The 21,012-nt window shown below is 41.8% G+C and overlaps 2 protein-coding genes and 1 pseudogene across 2 annotated transcripts; 1 reads left to right on the top strand and 2 right to left on the bottom strand.

The window, feature by feature from the left end:
* Positions 1 to 3,337: 3,337 nt before the first annotated feature.
* On the bottom strand, positions 3,338 to 4,676 carry LOC139112982 (uncharacterized). The gene is made up of 4 exons (XM_070673898.1): positions 4,619 to 4,676; positions 4,156 to 4,326; positions 3,519 to 4,055; positions 3,338 to 3,408 (listed from the first exon to the last, which is right to left on the bottom strand). Exons 1-4 carry the CDS (start codon positions 4,674 to 4,676, stop codon positions 3,338 to 3,340), a joined length of 837 nt encoding a protein of 278 aa, XP_070529999.1.
* Positions 4,677 to 4,775: 99 nt separating this feature from the next.
* LOC139112974 (uncharacterized) lies at positions 4,776 to 5,338 on the bottom strand. The gene is made up of 2 exons (XM_070673892.1): positions 5,168 to 5,338; positions 4,776 to 5,066 (listed from the first exon to the last, which is right to left on the bottom strand). The coding sequence occupies exons 1-2, from the start codon at positions 5,336 to 5,338 to the stop codon at positions 4,776 to 4,778; spliced, it is 462 nt and encodes a 153-aa protein (XP_070529993.1).
* A 10,075-nt stretch (positions 5,339 to 15,413) lies between these two features.
* Positions 15,414 to 19,733, top strand: LOC139112971 (uncharacterized; annotated as a pseudogene).
* Positions 19,734 to 21,012: the final 1,279 nt, after the last annotated feature.

Raw genomic sequence — 21,012 nt, 5'->3', positions numbered from 1 at the left:
CTTCCATTTAGTACGAAGGTTGGCTCAAAACTAACTTAAAATAAAACTAAAAGGAGAATATTCCAGCAAAACTCGTTTCTATGGCTTTCAATTAAATATAAATTTCAGAGAAATACTATACAATAAAGATTTTAAGAGAGTTATTAATCCGTAACGATCCGGGAACGCTTACCGTCTTTTGTTCACTAATGCAAATATGACTGGAACCGATGCAACGTCACAAAAACAGCTATAACTTATTAAATAATAGGAATTTTGAAAAATTCTTTTAATGGCATATTCTTGAATGTCTACACTTTCGGAATATCAAAAAAAAAAAATTTTTTGATTTTTTCAAAATTCTACACTAGAATACCCCCTTAAATGTTTCTCAATATGGTCGTACAACGAAGCACTCGACTATTAAGAAAAACAACAATTTAAAATTATAAACATTGTTTGTGCTGCTTTTGTAACAAAGCGCCTAATACCATAACTAATAATTTTAATACTGGTCGGTAAATAAGTACAACTTTTGCGTGTTAATTCCCATTAATAAAATTTTTTTTTTTTTTAATAATTTTTGTTAAATTTTTATTTTTTCGTATTAAATTGACCACTCGCCAGAGTTGTACGCCGGCCGCCGTCACAACACCACGAACGCCATTTTTGATGGTCAGTGTACACTAATAAGAAAATTGATGGTATTGAAATAGTCATTTGAAATCTAGACTACGTGAGTGTCAAATAGGATATTAGAGAATTCATTAAATGTCGGATTAAAAACGACACGTAGAAAAAAACCGACATATACGAGCGCCATTCGATTCTAATAATTTTGATAAGTAAAACAAAGCTGAAGAATATAATTTCGCCAGTGGATACGGCACAAAGAAACTTAAGTACCAAAAACAATTTGTACTACGGAACAAATAGACTATATATCCCATTACCGATTGTAACATAATGGCAATCAACAATGGTTTCTTTCGGCCAATTCTATCAGCCATTATACTAAAAATTAAATTGCCAACGAGCACACCAAACATTGTACAAGATTGTGCAAAATTCGCTAACTGCTGCCTATCATATACCAAATTCTACTCCGTTATAATACTTTTTTAAATATTTGTTTTTTATTTTGGAAATCAGTGCAGTTTTTTATAGTGCCATTTTCAACGTTAACCTCTTATTGTATCTGCATGGATTCGTTAGTTGCTGACTTAGGAGCGATACATGTGAAATCAATGAGCGGTGCAAGAAATATTATAAAAAGCTAATGCCACAGCTACAAGAAACTTGACAAGAGAGATTGCTACAGCGATGACGATATGCCATAAGTTCATGGAGTCTGTAGGTATTAGCGTGACGTGTGGATAGTGAATTTGGCTTAAAAATGAACACTCAGCTTTAAGGTTTATTTACAATGTATTTACACTATTATATACAGTTATGTTTGTAATTCGATTAAATCGCACCCACTGGTGCTTTTTACAAAAAGATAGGCGTGTACGCCTTACACTTTGCGCTCTCTGTAAGAGATATGTGGGGCCGTGAGCGTGACTCTAATAGGGCCTCATTTGTCGTCCCCTGGTAGTCGTGGGGGTTCCACGTCTGAGGACAAGATGGTGGCCCAGGGATCGCACTGGACCCCACACTCGTTCACTATTGGAGCGTGTTGGATGGCTCTTTCCACAGTGCTAGGCCCGCACTGTATGCCTCGGTCCGTACGCGCTGGTGGCGTGGGCGGAACCGGTGAGAGAGGCTCAGCTACTTGATTCCAGCGCGGGCTGGTATAGCGCCAGATCCTTACGTCCCCAGGAGCCAAGAAGATCCTTGGCGGTCTTGTTAGACTCGGTGGCGTAAAGTTCGCTAGCTGTGGCTTCCACTCGAGTAGCTGCAAGTGTGCGTGTCGTGGCGGCTTCCGGAACCCTGGTGGCCGTAGGATGCCGGCCAGCGGCTGCTGGGGCGGGAAGACTTCCACTGACACTATGCGAGGAGTCTGTGCTTCTTCCACCGGAGGTGATGGCGGACTCTGCGGTACTGTCTCCGGTGTGAGAGCAGTCTTCTTCTTGCGGCTCCTCCTGGTGCGCTTACGCTTGGCCCCGGTCTCTGGGCTCTTGTCTGCGATGGCCGGTGGTAGCGGCATACGGCTGCGTTTTGGTTCGCGGCAACGACTACTGCCTCGTTGTCTGCACAGTGCTCGGCGGAGCACTACCTCTTATTACGAGAAGTGTGCGTCTTATTGAGCACTACGAATGCGTATTCAAAAGGCGATCTCACTATCGAAGATAGGCGATGTCGGGAGCTTCCTCGGTGCCGCTTATATAGCCGTCCTTGCCGCACCTGACTCTTGAGAAAGCTCTCGTTTTCCGCGCCGCCTGGCGGTCGCGGTTGTTACTCGCTGGGCCCGGAGCTTTTTCTTCCGCAAGCTTCCGGGCCTTCCGGCATACGCCGGTGTATGTCGGGCTGCATTCCTTGTGGCGCGCCGTGTGTCGGCTGTCAATTTGTCGACTCGGCCGCCACAGAGCCCATAGCTTTTTGAACAGAATCGCACCGGGGCCGGTGCACGGGGTCCGTTCTTCGGAACCATTGAAAAAAGAGAGAAAGTTTTCGGAGGCTCGAGAATACATAAAATAGATATAACATATGCGAATTACAAAGGCTTTTGTCTATTCGGCATAGAGTATTAACCCAACGCTAAGGTCAACGGCCGCGATATAAACAGAACATACAAAAGAAAAGTAAATATCGAACGAGACAAAGGAAACGAGACAAATGCTATTGCATATAAATTTGGGTGAATCCCAAACATACCACCCGCCTCGCAAAAGTATAACGCGAAATTACAGCAAAGTTTTGTGTAACAGGAAAACGCTAATCGCAAAACAAATTAATTATAATTAGAAGATCGAGTCGGCGGTAAAACCACGAAAGATTGAACGCAATACAATTCAGTCAACGCGAATATACATAAAAACACGGACAATTGACAAAATTGCCATACGCAATCGAATCACGCAGCGAGAATGAGATGCGAATGAAAACAACACAATAAAGTCCGCGTGCGGATCACAATGCGGTTATGAACTGTACAAAAAAATGAGACAAGATGAATTAATTGTCGGAAGACTCCGATTCAGAGAAGCCCACTTCAAGGAGAAGCACAATCTTTACAATCGGCCTAGTAAATGAAAACCGGGCCGTACGCACGGAGACAACACGCACACCTCCATCGCTTCCAGGGTGCACTGCCGTGATCCGAGCAGGAGGCCACCGTGCAGGAGTAGAGAGCTCGATCCTCAATAAACACAGCTGACCAACAGCGGGAGCGAGCGTAGGAGAGCACCATTTTGGTCTAGACGAAACTCCCTGGAGATACTCCTTCGACCACCGCTTCCAGAACTGATCTTGCATTCACTGGACCTCCTGCCAACGAGCGAGGTGATTGACAGAAACGTTTAAGAGTGAGAGCTCTGGAATACTCAGAGGAGCAGACCCGATTAGGAAATGTTCGAGCGTCAAGGCAAAAAAATCACCTGGGTTATTGCTCAAAGGGAAGAGGGGCCGAGAATTTAAGTACGCCTCTACCTCAGTCAAGAAAGTGGTCATCTCCTCGAACGTCAAGGTCGACTCGCCAATGACCCGTCTAAGATGGTGCTTCACCGACTTTACAGCTGCCTCCCAAAGTTCACCGAAGTGAGGAGTGACAGGAGGGTTGAACGGCCACTGAATTTGCTCCTCCCTCAGAGCACGAAAAATGGAGCTCGACTCCTTGTTTCCAGCCTTGAAAAGTCGCCGAAGCTCGGCCTTGGCTCCTGCAAAATTAGTGCCACAGTCGCTGTAGATTGACTGTGGCAAGCCTCTCCGCGAAATAAATCGCCTGAAGGCTGCCAAAAACGCCTCTGCCGTGTAGTCAGACACCAATTCCACATGCACAGCGCGAGTACAGAAGCATAAAAAACGACAATGAATGCCTTGGAGGCCTTGAGTCCTTTCTCCTTGGAGATCCGCACCAAGATAGGACCGGCATAATCTATGCCGATGTGAAGAAAAAGCCGTGAAGGCCGGGGGATCTGGCGGCGGGGAGATCAATCATGATCTGCGGTGATACTGCCGCCCGCCATCGCGCACACCGCACGCAACGAAAGATGTGTCCTTTGACCAATAACCGACCTCCAGGCACCCAATAACGCTGGCGAAGAAGTCCCAGGGATTGCTGCACACTTCCATGCAAAACTCGAGCGTGACAGGAAGACACAACCAGTTGTGTGAAATCTGAGTCTTTTGATAGAATGACAGGATGCTTCTCATCGTAAGACAGCAAAGAATGTCGCAATCTTCTACCTACTCGCAACAATCTTCAATCATCTAGAAATGGAATCAGCTTGACAAGGGAGTGGCCGGGAAAGACCTTTTACTGAAGCAATCAATTTCATCTCGGCCGAGAAATGCGCAGTCTGGGTCATGCGCATCCATGCAGTTAGGCTGCGTTGAAGCTCGTCAACAGATAGCTTCAAGGATTCAAGGGCCATCGCAACGCCCCCCGACCTTGTTCACCGGAGACACCAGGCAGAGACACGCAAGAGCTTTGACAGCGAAAAAAACCTGCGCAACAATTCGGAATCACCTAACTCACCAATGGCATCACAATGATGGCTCTTAACCCGAACCTCGGGCAAATCAGCGTCCTCCATCGCAATATTCGCGTGAGCCACCCAATCAGAAGAACCAGATAGCCAAGCGGGACATCTTCACCACAGCTTTAGTGATTTAAGCTCCTCAGGATCTAGCCTTCAGGAGGCGCAGTCAGTCGGGTTGCTAGTACCGTCTACGTGATGCCAAATGGCATCCGGCAAGGTTTGCTGCACCTCCGACACTCGGTTGGCCACGAAGGTTGTCCACCGCGAGAAGTGACGCCGTATATATCCCAGTGCGACCATGGAATCGGACCAGAAATGAATCGGGGCAGTTGCAACGCCTAACTGACAGAGCAAATGCTTGGCCACTTTCGTTAGCAACACGGCCGCACACAATTCGAACCGAGGAATGGAAATCTGCTTCAGAGACGCCACGCAAGTTTTTGCCTTTACCAGAGTAGAGTTCTACTCAAGGTCCCTAAACAGACGAGACCGAAGGTAAAGCACGGCGCAAAGGCCCACTCCGAAGCGTCGGCGAATCCGTGTACTTCGAGTTCGCCGCGCTTATTCATTCTGAGCCAGCGAGGGATACGCAGCTCAGCCAGCATAGGGATAGCCTCCACATATCTTTGCCAGAAGATCTCGTCATCTTCAGACAGGGCAGCGTCCCAATCTAATCCCTTCAGCCACAGTCCCTGGATGAAAATCTTCGCCCTCATCACAGCGGGCACCAGCCATCCCAAGGGATCAAACAATTGCGCCGCCTGCGCAAGTACCGTACGTTTCGTAATTCATTCTGCCGGCTGCATCTGTATGCTGAAAGAAAAGTCGTCCGACTTAAAATGCCACGGTAGCCCAAGCGTCGCATGACTGGTCTGAGGATCCCAAGTCTGGACTCCCGGCAAAGACAGATCCGTAGCAGGAATACAATCAAGCAGGCAAATATCATTAGCGGCCCATTTTTTCAGCGGGAACCCGCCCGCCAAGCACAGCTCTCGCAGTTCGTATAGCCTTCGGGACGCTTTCTCTAAAGACTCACTGCCCGATAAAATGTCGTCCACATACGATTCTTCTACTAACGCTTTTGCACAGAGAGGGAAGCGAGCATTTTCGTCTCGTGCAAGTTGTCGCAATGCACGGATAGCCAGAAAAGGCGCTGATGTCAATCCGTATATGACGGTGTTCAGCCTATATTCTCTGACAGGCTGAGAGCTGCATTCCCGCCAAAGAATGCGTTGTAGGTCGCGATGGTCAGAATGCACCTCATGGGGCACCGCGAGTCGCGCATTCTCTATAAGTAATAGAGTGTCTTTCTCAAGTTGGGTTACTGGTTGTCTGGCTTTAACCTTCAGGCTAATAAGCCTGAACCAGTAAAGCGCTGTAGCGTAATAGTTCAAATACTCTGGTAAGAGTCTTCTGAGTATTAAAGTCGTCAGCAACAAATTCAGCGTAACACAATCTCAATATTTCAATAAGCGTTGGTGCTGATGGCTCAAATCGAGTATCGTTGCTAGCTTCTCTAACGGACATTGACTCTACAAAAATGCTATTCCGCGCCGAGTCCTCATTATTAGGTTGGATGTCTTTCGACAAACTCGCCTCCAGTCTTGTAGGCTGGTTTATTGTTTTAGGGAGTACTCGTCGGGGTTTGCCCGTAAGCTTTGGACGCAACCTTTGGTTGTTGAGTTCCCGCTTGTTGGCGGGGAAGCAATACTGCTTCTGGGTTTTTCTGATTCTCAGGCCTTCCGCGATATGGTCGGCGTTGCTGTTGTTGCATTTGGTCGTGTTGCTGCTGTTCAGCGTCCATAACTGGGATTGGTTAGGTCGATTTCAAAATGGAAGCTTTGTTAAAGCTTAAAAAGTAATTTCCTCGGTTTTGCGAACTTCGTTCTACAAGAAAATTGGGAGGATGCACCTCAACTTGGCGGTACATCTTCTCTATGTCCGCTGAAAAGACGAAAGCGTGTTTGCGCCACCGCAGCAACACGTCTGCCAGTGTCGGTAAAAGATTGGGGCCAGCCAAAAAGCTTTTGTTGAGCGATAAGCTTCCGGTCAATTCAGCGGAGCCATTAAATACAACGCGGAGCTTTGCCGTTGGCCCGCTGTCCTTGAAAACTTTATGGTGCGGAAGAAAGCATGCTCGTACTGATTCCGTCGCGTCCTTCGCGAGCGACATGTGCCTCAAGTGTTCATACTCCCGCATGAACGCAATGTACCGCTTTTTAAACTCCGGGTTTTGCGCAAAACGACGCTTTATCTCGGAGAGAGCTCGGTGAGCCAAGGCACGTGTGCCTTTAAGGTCCAAAACCGCCTCACGTAGTGGACGTCGCACAATGTATTTCCCGGACGCGTTACGCAAATGAAATAATTCGAAAAATTCGTTGCATTTTACGTCTTCCGCGGACACTACAGGCTGATTTTCCGGCAATTTCTTCTGTTCTCAGAATCGACGCACCAATGCCGACAACGGATCACCCATCGCGTAACTCATACCACTGCTTGCAACAGTGCACTTCTCGTGTCTCACCGGGCCGGAGACGATCCAACCAAAACTAGTTTCCTGGGCGATGGGTTCAAGCGGCTTTTTCTTCCTCCCTGCACTATTCCCGGTCGCAAAATCGCGGCAAAGACATCTGCACCGAGCATCAATTCAAGTTTCTCGCTCGACATAAAGTCTCGGTCAACCAGCGTTATACCGCAGAGATGCGGCCACTCGCGAACGGCAGCACTTGACAAACCGGCATAAACAGTCAATTTAGGCATTATTACCACGCGAATATTTAAATCAGTCTCACCAGAGAGCGAAGAAATCCGCAGATTAACCCTGCCGCGGGCTACTCCAGTCTGCCGGTCGCCAACCCCAAAGATTGCAACGCTCACTCTCTCCCTCGGCAGCCTCAACTGTTGCATCAAACTCTCCATCACCAGCGACGTCTCTGATCCTTGATCTACTAACGCGCGGACGTGATGAGTCACGTCAGATTCATATCTTGAACGGCTACACGAGCTGTGGCCAAAAGTACTGCAGTCCTTTCGTAGAGTTCCTGAGATACCTGGTGAGCTAGTGCACCAGATGCAGCTTCACGGCCCTCACCAATCTGCGCGCGACGTGCATCATGCAAGGCTGTGTGATGTTTCTTATCGCACACAGTGCATGTGCGCCGAGACAGGCAGTCGACAACCCTGTGTTTGCTTAAGCAATTCAAGCACACCCCATTAGCAAGAACGAACGCATTGCGGTCTTCAGCGCTCTTCTTCTTGAACGCAGAGCATCACAAAGTGATTCTTTCTGCACAAGAAGCACCTTTTCCGTTCGGATTTTACGTAATCCTTGCGTGTAAGATGAGCTCTCACAGATTTTCCTCCTCGCTCACTGGCCCTGATTTCCGAGGACGGCTTCTACGGCCGCAAAATCTCCGGAGTATGCAGCCGCTTTTCCAAGAACCGTATTAGATCCTCATACGAAGGCGGGACAGTACTCTTGCCAGTCAAGGACTCCCACTTCTTCCGAGATTTGGCGTCGAGCATCTTTACCGTGATGAAGACGAATAGATCTTTGCTAGAAGTGATGGGGCGGTTAATACTCGCCAATGAACTCACAGTCCCAGTCATGGCGTGGTACAGCTTGCATAAGTCGCTGGCCGACTCGGCTTTCATTTTTGGCAACGCTGTATAACTGGGGAAAAAAGACCGAACGAGCAATTTTTTGTTCTCGTAAAACTCGCATAACGCTTTTCAAGCAGGAGCAAAGTTTTCTGCGGTCAGCTGGTATTGTCGTAAGAGCTGCTGAGCATCGCCCTTTAAACTTGATTTGAGATAATGAAATCGAGATACGTCGGACATCGTGAGGTTGTCTATGATGAGCAACTGGAACAGATCTCGAAACTCTAGCCAATCTTCGTAGCGCTTCAAAAATGCCGGAATGTGCACTTTTGGTAATGGCGCTTGAGCTGGGTCCTGCACTACTGTCTTCGGCGCAGCTTCATGTCTTTAACCCTCTCTAGGGCTTCCTCCATATCATCAAATCAGCCTTTTGACTCAAGAAGGTTTCTTCTGCCCTGTCCAAGGCATTAGACTGGTGGTACTCACTTGTTCGGAGTTCCTCCCAATGCTCGTGGCAAAGCTTCTCATGGTGCTCTTCAAACTTCTTCCATTTCTCATTTAACGATTGAATTGATGCTTTGATCAGCGCGGCATTGATTCGCTTCGCGCCCAATGTTTTAAGATTAGCTATCGTACGGCTCATGCGTCCTTCAAGATCCAGCTGATCTCGCAACAGTTTCTCCATTATGAAAATTTACGACCACGCGAAACGAATGTAATCACGAAATCGCCGGAACCTCGAGAATCCGGCTCAAAGGACCAAAAATGTTCTAAACTGGTCGGAAATTTCCTTTCAATTTTCGAGGAGAAATACGAAGAATTGCAGACAGTTTATTTTCACCTTGAATAGATATGTTTATTCAAAAGAAGTCCAATTCTCGACACAAAGAAAAGAAAAGAAAACAGAAACACGAATCGTCGAAGCGCAACGAATACAGATTATAATGAGACAAGCGATCTCACAAAATAATAATTCGACGAACTGCACGCGGTAATTAAACGCTTCCGATCGAACTCTGACACACTGGTGGTGCGCGAGACGCGAACCCCCTTTTTATACAGTAAAACCTTCGAGAAAGTTCTCGAAAGCTCGAGAATACATAAAATAGATATAACATATGCGAATTACAAAGGCCTTTGTCTATTCGGCATAGAGTATTAACCCAACGCTGAGACCAACGACCGCGATATAAACAGTACATACAAAAAAAAAGTAAATAAGCGAAGCGTCGAAAAACATATCCACATCGAAACCAACGAAAGAAAGTATCGAACGAGACGAAGGAAACAAGACAAATGCTATTGCATATAAATTTGGGTGAATCCCGAACAGAGGCAAATTCAATGATATACGGGATATTTTAATTAAATAGCTTTACTGACTTAATTACACGTCTTTTATATATCACTTCCACCACATATCGTACTATTTCTAACTACACGCGTCCTCGTGTCCGCGAGGTGGGTTTGTTCGGTACGCCCCCGGATTCATGTTACAGACGTGATACTAGTGACGATCACCGCGTATGATTATTTGACAGCAACTGCCCGCGAGCGGTGACTTACTGGTATTTAAATGATATCCGAATCTTTACTGTCAGCAGGTTGCATGGCCGTAACTCGGTTACCGGACCAAAGCAACCTCAGCCATTTCGGCAGGTTTCGCAACCTTTTCTTCTTAATTATTACTTTTATTATCTTTTTCGATTAAATGTAAGTTGCTGGTACAATCTTCTTCGAATTATGTTGCGAAATCTTATGCTGTGCTACTTTTATTGTTGTAGCGGGGTTTGGGTTACAACATCCCTTCCCCCTAGGAAGAAGAAAGGATTGGGTGTGTTATGACATCTCAATCTTATCTTCCTTAAATTTTCGCATTTTTTTTTAATTTACAGATGTTTTACCAGTATTTTTATGTCCGGGATTTCTTTATTTTTTTTCTGCATTTTTAATCGGGGTATTTCTTTAATTTCTTTATTTTGTTTTTGTACTCTTATCCTAGTGGGCTGGATAGATTTGGTCGTCTCTTTATTTTTCTGTTTTACATATTTTTATTAATACTGACGCGCTCAATGTTATTATTATTGCTACGCATAGTGTGGCGCGTGTACCCGTGGTATACAAGATGTTCCAAACATACGTATGGAGCCGGTAAGGGAAGGTAGAACTCGCTAAGACAAAGCGAAAAGTCTTATACTATTTTGCAAAATTCTCAATAGTTATTGAGAAAAAAATTAATTTGTCTAACGCAAAAGCGACAAGGAAGCTACGCGTAAGTGAGCGCGACAGGAAAATGGCTAGGAATGGCGCGCTTGTCACGCTCACTCACGCGCAGCTACCTTGTCGCTCTTACGCCTATACATTTTATACATTAAAATTTTTTTCTCTCAATAACGTTTGAGAATTTTCTAAAATAGTATAGAACTTTTTTACTTATATTTCCGATATCTTTCTAAATCCGCGGTGGTGTACACTTGAGGCGAGACACCCTGTGTAATGGTGCACCCGGCGATGCACCGTTCCGGCCACAACATCGGCCGGCGGGGACCCGGGGCGCGGTGCGCCCCAAACTTTATATTATTTAACAGCCGGAATAGAACGGCAGCGCGTAGCCGTCCATCCGCGGACTTAGTCGAGCTCTCCCAAGCGCCGCCGAACCGCGCCGTCGACGTCGAGGCCCGTCGTTTCCGAGCGCGCCGCTTCCCGGGGCCTTGGCGCCACGCGTCGGGAGACGTCACGAGCCCCGCTGAGCCCCGGCAACCCTGCGCCGTCACTTTTTATGTATAAAAAGTCGACGCCAGGACTCAGCGGCACTGTCCCGATCCGTTCGCTCTCGAGCGAACATCCGATCCTAGAGCACGAACTACGGAGTGAAGCAATCTTCGTCTCGGCCAGGAACTCCTGGCGCTCACGATCCTTTCGTTCCGATCTACGAAGTACGCACAACTAGCTCGTGGGGTGGAGCGCACTTCGCCTCCTTCGAGGACTCTCGATCCTACGTCTGCGTTACGGATAGCTCAAAACACGAAAGATCCCGTCGCACCGTCGTGATTTACGGGGTGGAGTGCTCTCCGTCTCGGCCAAGGACTCTTGGCTAACGACACCGGTCAAGGTGCACCCTGTTCCAGCGATTTACGTATCATTCGCGATCCGCCGAGTAAAATTACTGTACCGCGCGCATTGAACGAACCGCGCCCATCGCGATCAGTGTAACGCGGGCCCCGCCCGCCGTTCCGCGCTCGAGTCCCGCGTATCGTCGGTCCTGTCGAAAAGGATCGCTCCTAGATCTCTGATCCGCGCCGAAGACCACGCCCACCGATACGCGACACCCACCGCGCCTCACGTGGGGCATCCGCGACCATCCGCGAATTATCACCTAGCGCACGCGTCGTATCGATTATGATCTACGGATCCGACGGACCCGCCGCGTAATTATACTCGCGTCCAACTCGCACTACATCTTTGTATTCATCTACGTGTATTTATATCGACGTCGCTTGAATAAGCGTCCGTCGCTGTTATCTAATAAATTGTCTTCTTTCGTTACTGAATTTCGTCTCGATGCATTTACGACCTATTCACTCGAATCCTGCATCCCGACGAGTGTCCCGGACTTGCTGGCCCGACATTCAAGGCACGCGACGCAAGCAGGTCGTTTCACCTGTATAATTATTAACAAACATTAATAAATATTTATATTGATATTTTTATTTGTATATGTATTGCGCCTTTCTCTTCCCGTTTCTCCTCTGTGATCCCTGCGACCCGGTGTTGGTGCCGGTACCAGTAGCGGTTCCGGTGCTTCTAAAGCACATCGCCTCTTACGGCGACGTGTCTGATACCACCGACGTCGTTCTGCTCTGAAATCTTAGAAAATGTAATGTTACGTCTCCAACTCCACATCTCTTTTTTTTTCGACACATATTAGAGAATTTAGTTAAGAGGAAGTATACCGTACTCCATTAAAGCACAAAAAAAGACTTTAGAACCTTCCAGAAAGACAATTTTATAACTAGAAATATCCGGTGTTCGGGGAAAAAAAAATACCTTCGCTGTAACAGCGTAGCGAGCCGGTGCCGTGTTGATCACGCCGCGCTCGCGTGCCGAACAGCTGGCTTCGTCGCTAGCCGCGGCGTCAATATTTTCGGCGCGACTTGGTGTATATCGAGATCGTTATGCCGGTAAAATTCGTCTGGAACGATCGAGATCGTTCCACCCGTATTCCGGCGCCGGCACTTTCCAGAAAATGCGAGAACATTACGCGGTATAAAAGGAACGGCATTTTTCCGTGCCGCACAGTCGACTCTAAAGCAGCGTGCGGATTCCCCGTTATAGTTTCAGTCTGTCAATCGCTCGACACGTCGAGTTCTGTAAGACAGGTGTCTTGAGTAGATCGCGTGCGACACGTTTAAGTTTTTGCGACACTGTCGCGCGTTTCAAAACATTTTTTTTGTACTAGAACTAAATATATAGATTTTGCGTAATTGAAACCCGTCTTTTCACACATCCGGTATTACCATACGTTTGGAAAAAAAAAAAGAATAAAGAAAAACATATAACAAATTGTAAACTTGACGCCAACGAAAACCAGACAATAGAAACTTGTCTGGACGCGACACAAAAAATCAAACTTAGGCCCATAAATATTTCCAACTTTCATCAAACGTATGACCGTAGGTAAAAGGATTTAAGAAGAAAAAGTAACTTTCCGAGTTGTAATTACGCCGTGGATTTCAAGCTTTAGAAAAACCAAGGGCGCGAGAGGCCCACAATTACAAGAATGTGTCGTACGGACAAAAGTCATAAAAATTCAGGCAACAAAATGTGAGGTGCCTATAATAAAATTCTCTAACCGTTTTTTTTCTAAAAATGTTAGAAACATTCTGAAAGGTTCGTAGAGGATGACTCGCTAAAGCGGAGCTTTTTATAAACCTTTATTTCAAAAACCAATGGATATCGGGAACTTTTCACCAAAATCTAGAAACTAAGAGCGAAAACTTAGAAAGGACTCCGCACATATCTTATGGAAAATAGCTCTCGGTTAAATTCGCTCAAATTTTGCTATCTTCTAGAATTTGTTATTCTGAACAAAAGTTTCCATGACCGCAACAAGATCTGACGAGCCGTTTTTGCTCTATAAGGGTTCGAGTATCGGTAATAATAGTTTAATCGTAAACGTATATGAGACTATTATTACTATTCTTTTCGAATTACAGTACTTTTTGAGTTAATTGTTAAAGTACAATGAAGTTCCCAGCTCTTAGCATTATCCAGAATCAACGACATGGACGTGGCGGGAATCTGATCTCTCATGTGTACATGTATATGTGTGCATATAAATGTATATATATATATATATATATATATATATATATATATATATATATATATATATATATATATATAGGTGTCCGAAATATTATTAGCAATATTAAAACTGTGGGTAAAGAATCAGATTTGGAGACGAAAAGTCCTTTACGAATTTGTATAATTCGTAACCATTATTGAAAAAAAAATTAATTTGTCTAGCGCAAGAGCGACAAGAAAGCTGCGCGTGAGTGAGCGCGACAGGCGAATGGTTAGGAATGGCGCCGTCGCCTGTCGCGCTCACTCACGCGTGGCTTCCTTGTCGCTCTTGCGCTAGACAAATTAATTTTTTTCAATAATGGTTACGAATTTACAAATTCGTAAAGGACTTCGTCTCCAAATCTGATTCCCTATCCACAGTTTTAATATTGCTAATAATATTTCGGACAATAAGGTGTCCCAGACATAACGAAGGATACTGGGAGGATAGAATTGATTGAGACAAGTAGAAAAGTTCCGTACCATTTTGCAAAATTCTCAACCGTTATTGAGAAAAAAATTAAAATGTATAAATTGTATAGGCGTAAGAACGACAAGGATGCTGCGCGTGAGTGAGCGCGACAGGCGACGGCGCCATTTCTAGCCATTCGCCTGTCGCGCTCACTCACGCGCAGCTTCCTTGTCGCTCTTACGCCTATACAATTTACACATTTTAATTTTTTTCTCAATAACGGTTGAGAATTTTGCAAAATGGTACGGGACTTTTCTACTTGTCTCAATCAATTCTATCTATCCTTCCTGTATCCTTTGTTATGTCTGGGACACCCTGTATAATTGCTACATAACAATTAGGTTAATTTGTAACAGCTTTGTAACATTTTAGTTACATGTTATGTTTCAGTTATATAACTGCAATATCTGATGAGTGAGAAATTACAACTAACGTGAATGTTACATGTAACGCACACGTTATGTTATTTGTTACATTACGTTTTATTACGGTAATGTTATAGTTACATATTTGTGTTTGCTGGATTAGAAGCGATCCACGCCTAATAGCATTGACTCTGCCTCAGCTTTTTTGTCGCTTAGCGATTGTCCGATTCCCTTTTCCTCCCTATCCGTGTCTTTTACCTTCACTAGACCCGCCGAAAGAAAGATCTGCCAATCGATAAGCGGCGTGGATCGCTTCTAAAAGACCGCGCTCTTATTCGTTCGGTTATAAAAATTCGTATAAATGTTAAGATCGCGAATTCGACAAATTGGTGCTAAACTTTTCTAAATATATTCCTAATGTCTACCTACACCCGAGAGATTTTCCGCATTTCGCGGGACACCCTGTATAGATAGTGATATTGTTAAATTTAATTGCTTTTGTTATAAGTGGAAAAATATAGTAATAATAATAAAGTAATAATATTAATAATCATAATAATAACTACTATTTATAAATAACTTTATAAACAATTATTGTTATTTTTCATATTGTATTTAATTGAAAACTTTTTAAATTTGAAGGATATCCATGACATTTCCACGTTCAGTCCAAGATCATCATTATCTTTGACGGATGAAGCCAAACATGATTTTTTATTACACCTAGAAGGGCAAACAATGTACGACACTCAAGATTATAAATGTACACAACAGGTAAAATGGTGTATACAACGTTGAGATGACATATAAAATGTCCTCATATATTTTGAATGTTATTTTGTAATACTTATATTAATGTGCACTTTTAATCTGAATGTAATAAAAACTTTTCTACTTTTTTAATGCATGTATATCTATTTTCTATTTTTACTTATTATTTTCATATATTCTTTTTTTTGAATGTGTTTTTCCTGATTTCTATTTTTTTTTTTTTTTTTTTTTGGGCTATGTGGGATTTTGTTTATTTTGTATGATTTTGTTTGAATGTTTTTTTTATCATATTTTGATTGTTTCATGCTTTTATATACTGTTGTTTATTATTTTTATATAAAACTTATATAAAATTATATTCTGTTACAGGGACGCCAATATACAGCGGAACAGAAGACCCTTGCATTGATATTGTACAAGACAATGGGAAAGCGTGCATACACGCGACTTCGGAAAATTTTTATTCAAATTTCTGCTATTAAAACTTTACAATTGGTGCTGAATAAGATACCATTGTCCCCTGGGTTGAACCCTTTTATCTTGAGACATTTGAAGCACGTTGCTTTAAATATGTCAGTGAAAGAAAAGGTGTGCATCCTTATGTAGGACGAAGTATCTATACAACCTAAACTCACTTATAATATCCTAAAGGATATTATATGTGGTTTTGAGGATTAGGGCACCAATCATACAAGCAAAATAGCAGATCACGCGTTGGTTTTTATGTTACGGGGATTAGCTTCGGGTTGGAAAATGCCAATATCGTTTAATTTTTGTCAAAGGCAAACTAATACCTCTCAACTTATTCGGTGCGTTAAGGAGCATGTATCAAAAATCAATAATGCAAGTTTTTCATTGTATACGGTTTTTCGTATACGGTTTGCGATCAAGAGTCGTCAAATACGGCAGCCATCCACGAGCTGCTGCAACAGACACACATGAAACGTGATCTACAGAATAGGAAACAAAGTATTTATAAAACTTTTGCATGTTAAAAGTAAAAATACTTTATATTCACTTTGTTAATTCATTTTTCTGTTTAGAAGACAAACTTTTGAAGTGGGGAAAGCAGAAATTGTTCCACTTTTTGATCTGCCCTATCTTATTAAATATATTCGTAATAATTTATTAACAAAGGATCTCGTTCTAAATTGTGACAAAAAGAACATAAATGCAAACGAAATTGTAACATGGGACGTTATTAAGAAGGCCTGGATAATTGATAGAAATATTAATATAATTCGTCCACAATTAAAAAAAATAACAAAACGTCACATTATTGAAAACAAAATTAATAAAATGCGGGTAAAATATGCAACACAAGTTTTAAGTGGAACAATGGCTAGTTGCATTGAAACGTTGACAAGAGCTTAATGTAAGTATTAACATAAATATATGTATTGTAAAATAGATACATAATATATAAATTGTGTAAATAATACTATAAATGTTTTGTTGCAGGTACTGTTACCATCGACGATGAGAAGCTGGAAATTTCTCATGAAGAAGGAATATCTACAGCAGAAGCAGTTAATTTCTTCAACAACTTATTCGATTCCGTGAATGGCAGCGCGAAATATAATATTGACGAAGTCGAGCTACGTAGTCCGGTTATTGAAGGTAGTTTACATCACGAATTTTGGACAAATGCGAAACAAAAATTAAAAAATATTAAATACGTAAATATAATTTCGCGTAATCTTGTAACAATTCCGACTCTGGCTAATTGGATTTTAACTTTAAATGGGTTTCAGAAATTGTGGTTTATTTTGCGAAAAACATTTCATTATAATAAATTCATTACGCGTTATTGTAATCAAGATCCGTTAGAAAATTTTTTTGGCCAAATTAGAAGTCACGCTGCGCGATACAATAACCCAATTCCAAAACATTTTAAAGACACTTTTATAACTTTATTAATCAGTAATTTAAAATCGGTATCTGTAGCTGGAGAAAATTGTGAAGTTAACGTTGATGATCATATGTTATGTAACTTAGAATATTATGTAGATAATTCGCGTATTGATGATAACATTAATATTAATAATAGTAACGAGGAATCAGATTTAATTTCTGAACTTAACATTACAGAAAATTCTATTATCGCGTTAATTTTTGATCATTCGGAACTAATTATTTCAAAAATTTTAAAACAACTTAACATTTACTCATTTTGCGAAAGTAGTGCCAAAAGTCGAAAATTTACCGTTTGTGCTAGACAAATTGTTACCGCGGTTAATAAATTGTTGCGAGTAAAATGTTATTGGCGTAATATATTTAAAATGATTGTAACGCATTTTGATAATTGGAATATTAAGGTAGATTGGATAGAATGTGATGAACACAGAGAAATTTTTTTTAAAGCTATGGTTAAAGTTATCGGACTTAATAGTATAACGTCGTGGTGCAAGGCAAAAAATAAATTTATTGTTATTGAAGATAATTTAAATGCAAAAATTGTTAGTAATATTAAGAATAGTAAAGTTTTACACGAGAAATTTTTACAAAATTCGTGTAACGTCTGTAAATTAAAAAAAAAACTTAAATTGTAAAATTAGAAATGTTCGGAAAAAAATGTATTATACAGGCTGTCCCACTCCATATTGACAAACTCTTAAAGTTAGATAGGTTTCGTGAACACAAATCAATAAGTCCTTTGCCGTTTTGCAAAATTCTCGATAGTTATTGAGAAAAAAATTAATTTGTCTAGTGCATTAGCGACAAGGAACGTACGCGTGAGTGAGCGCGACAGGCGACGGCGCCATTCCTAGCCATTCGTCTGTAGCGCTCACTCACCCGTAGCTTCCTTGTCGCTCTTCAGTTACATATTTTAATTATTTTCTCAATAACTATTGAGAATCTTGCAAAACGGCAAAGGACTTATTGATTTGTATCCACGAGACCTATCTAACTCTAAGAGTTTGTCAATATAGGGTGAGACACCCTGTATATAAATACTTTATAAACTATTATGAATTAAATATAGGAAAATAGCCTTTTTTCAAAAAAATAATAATAATAAAAATAAAAGTGTAAAAACAGTCGTAGAATAAAAATTGTAAGTTGTTGAAAAAAGAAGATATCTTTTGTTTATGTAAATGTTATGTAATACACCCCAACATTTGTCTAAGTCGGGAAGTGATACGTCCTTAAACTTCACATCTCCTTTTTCCGACACATGTTTGATAAAATAGATAAGGAGAAATAAACATTATTTATTTGGTACCGAAAGAGAGGATTTCTAACCTTCCAGAAAAATTAATTTACAACCAGAAACATTTTGTATTACCAGATGTGTATAGAAAAAAGAGAAACTTAAAACAAATTGAAAAACAGACGCCAACGAAAACCGAACTATAGAAACTTGTTGAAATATAAAAAAATCATTAAACTTAAAGAGCCCAGAAATGCTTCAAATTACTATCAAATGTTGGGCGGTAGGCAAAAGGATTTTAAAAGAAAAATAACTTTTAAGATAAAAATTGGGCCGTGGATCCAAACCTTTGAAAAATAAGGGCGCGAGTGTTCTGCAATTACTTGAATACGATACACGGACAGAAGAAATAAAATTCAGCAAATGTAGCCTGCCGATAACAAAAAAGGGCTTAACTATTTTTTCAATTTGTTAATAAAATTCTAGAAGGTTGGAAGGGATAAAGCCATATGGGCGGAGCTTCTTATAAACATTTGTCTTTCAAACCAATAGATATCGGAAACTTCTCACCAAAATTTAGAATCTAAGGGCAAAAACTTAAAAATTTAAGAAAACCAGAGAAGGAATGAGGCGCGAGTGACCAATAATTGTGAAAAAGAAAAAATGGAGGAACAAGCTTAGCAAATAAGAATATTGATTTTTAAAAAATGAAAATTCGACGATAGTCCTCCTCTTTTCCGAGGTTATAAAACCGTGTTTTTCGGCGGGACTCTCTCTCGTTGTCCTCAGAACGCAAAACCAAGCAAATACTGCTGTTGAAATCGTGAGTGTAATAGCCGTCACAAAGAGCAAAGAATCGTGAGTGTGATAGCCGTCACGAAGAGTGAAGAATTTGAAAACCTTGAAGGTAGAAGAAGTTCTAAAGCAGCAAGTAGTAAGTCGCTGCATCCATTATTTCTAATAATTGTTTGATTTTACTAAAAAAAAAAATAATAATATATTAATTAAATTCAAATTAGTCTCCGAGAAAAGTGAAAAAGTGCCGTGCGTGTGTCGAGATTTCGGGATCTCATTGAAGTCCTCTGGATTTTCCGGTAAATTGATTCGTGTGGTTAATCTTCTCTTATAAACAGTTACGATATGCCGCTAATTCCTGGTGACTATCAATAACTTAAAATTTGAGTGAGGTTTCATGCATTCTTTGAACCGTGAAAATTGTCAGACAGATGGATTGAGAGTTTCGGAAAAAAGAATGCAACGAGTTGCCTTTAAACAATTCTCTTTTTAATATTTAATTTTATTTAAAATTAATATTAAAATTTTAGAGGAGTCATCAAACAGGCGCACAATTAAGAAAAGTCGAGCGCGACGAAACAAGAAAATCAGAAGCCTGTGGAAATTAGTATTGTAAGCCCGGGAGAATAAAACAGTATGCCGTCTACTAGTAGGCGTATCTTTAATGGAACACGCAATATAAGTAATAACTAAGATACAAAGTAAATCTTCTCGAGGTATTCTTTAGCTGCTTCCTGTCCTCTATCTCAGGCACGACTAACTGGTCTACAATACCCTACAACGCCGAAGTCATGGGATTCCTCCGCGAACCAACCAATCACCGTCTCGTAGGCACAATGCACCTCTTATCTTGCTCTACTCCGCGCGCTCTATTTCTATGACTGCGTTGCACGTTTTACAATTCCTTGCAGTTTCGGCCGTTCTTGACCTGTAAACCGTCCTCGGTTACGTTCATGCACTCATCGCTCTCGCTTAAATCATTTTCATTCAAATAAACATTTTCTTTATCTTGCACATTAGACATCCAAGGGCGCATATTTGCAGGCTTCCAAACAACTTTGTACGGTTTCTGGGTAATCTGATATCCATCTATGTCCGCGACTATATATCTATTATTCCTTAACTCTTTTACTATTTTGTAAGGTCCTCTAAACTGCGGGACCAGTTTCTGAGATGTCTCAGGAGTACTTTCATAATTTCGCACCATAACATAATCACCCTCAGCATATCTATGTGCCTTTTTACGCTTTTTATCCGCATATTTTTTATTATATTCCTGCGACTTATTTATTAAATTTCTAGCCTTAATTCTAATTGTTTCTAAATCACGCGTATCTTTTCTTATTGTACTTTCGACGTATTCTTGCACTTTGTCAGGTGATTTCGGACGCTGCTTAACACCAAACAACGCTCTACTCGGCGTATCACCGATCGATGCATGTACAACATTATTTAAAGTGTATTCAACCTGTGGTAACCGTTTGTACCAATTTTTTCGCTCTCTACTATCTACAAGTTTGCCAACATTGCCTTCAACACCCAATTCATGCGCTCAGCCTGTCCATTGGCTTGAGGCGAGCCTGTCGCTAACATGACGTGTTTTATTTCATATCCTTTCATAAAGCTCTCAAACTCTTTCGAACTATAACAAGTCCCTCTGTCTGACACTAACACTTTTGGAACACTATAATTTCGGAAGTATTGCTCCATATAGCTTATTGCTTCTTTACTTGATGTTGATTTTGTAGCATATAACTTTACAAACTTTGTGAATGCGTCGACAATTAATAATACATGTTTTTTTATGGCATGTTTCTCCACCGGACCAAAATGATCCACATGCACTACTTCGAACGGTAAGCTTTCCTTCGGTACTACTTGGAGCAA

Source organism: Cardiocondyla obscurior, linkage group LG02 (genome assembly GCF_019399895.1).
Source record: "Cardiocondyla obscurior isolate alpha-2009 linkage group LG02, Cobs3.1, whole genome shotgun sequence".
NCBI classification, from domain to species: domain Eukaryota; kingdom Metazoa; phylum Arthropoda; class Insecta; order Hymenoptera; family Formicidae; genus Cardiocondyla; species Cardiocondyla obscurior.
Note: the sequence above shows the minus strand (reverse complement) of the source record. Positions and strands in the feature narration are given on the sequence as shown.

Excerpts from the sequence above, each read along its gene's own strand:
- LOC139112974 (XM_070673892.1), bottom strand. The coding sequence starts at position 5,338 with ATGAGGGCGAAGATTTTCATCCAGGGACTGTGGCTGAAGGGATTAGAT. Across the intron at positions 5,067-5,167 it reads ATAAGCGCGGCGAACTCGAA|GCAAAAACTTGCGTGGCGTC; the intron begins GTACACGGATTC and ends ACTCTGGTAAAG.
- LOC139112982 (XM_070673898.1), bottom strand. The coding sequence starts at position 4,676 with ATGGAGGACGCTGATTTGCCCGAGGTTCGGGTTAAGAGCCATCATTGT. Across the intron at positions 4,056-4,155 it reads GCGTTATTGGGTGCCTGGAG|ATCCCCCGGCCTTCACGGCT; the intron begins GTCGGTTATTGG and ends CCCCGCCGCCAG. Across the intron at positions 3,409-3,518 it reads CCCTTTGAGCAATAACCCAG|GAGGTCCAGTGAATGCAAGA; the intron begins GTGATTTTTTTG and ends GCTCGTTGGCAG.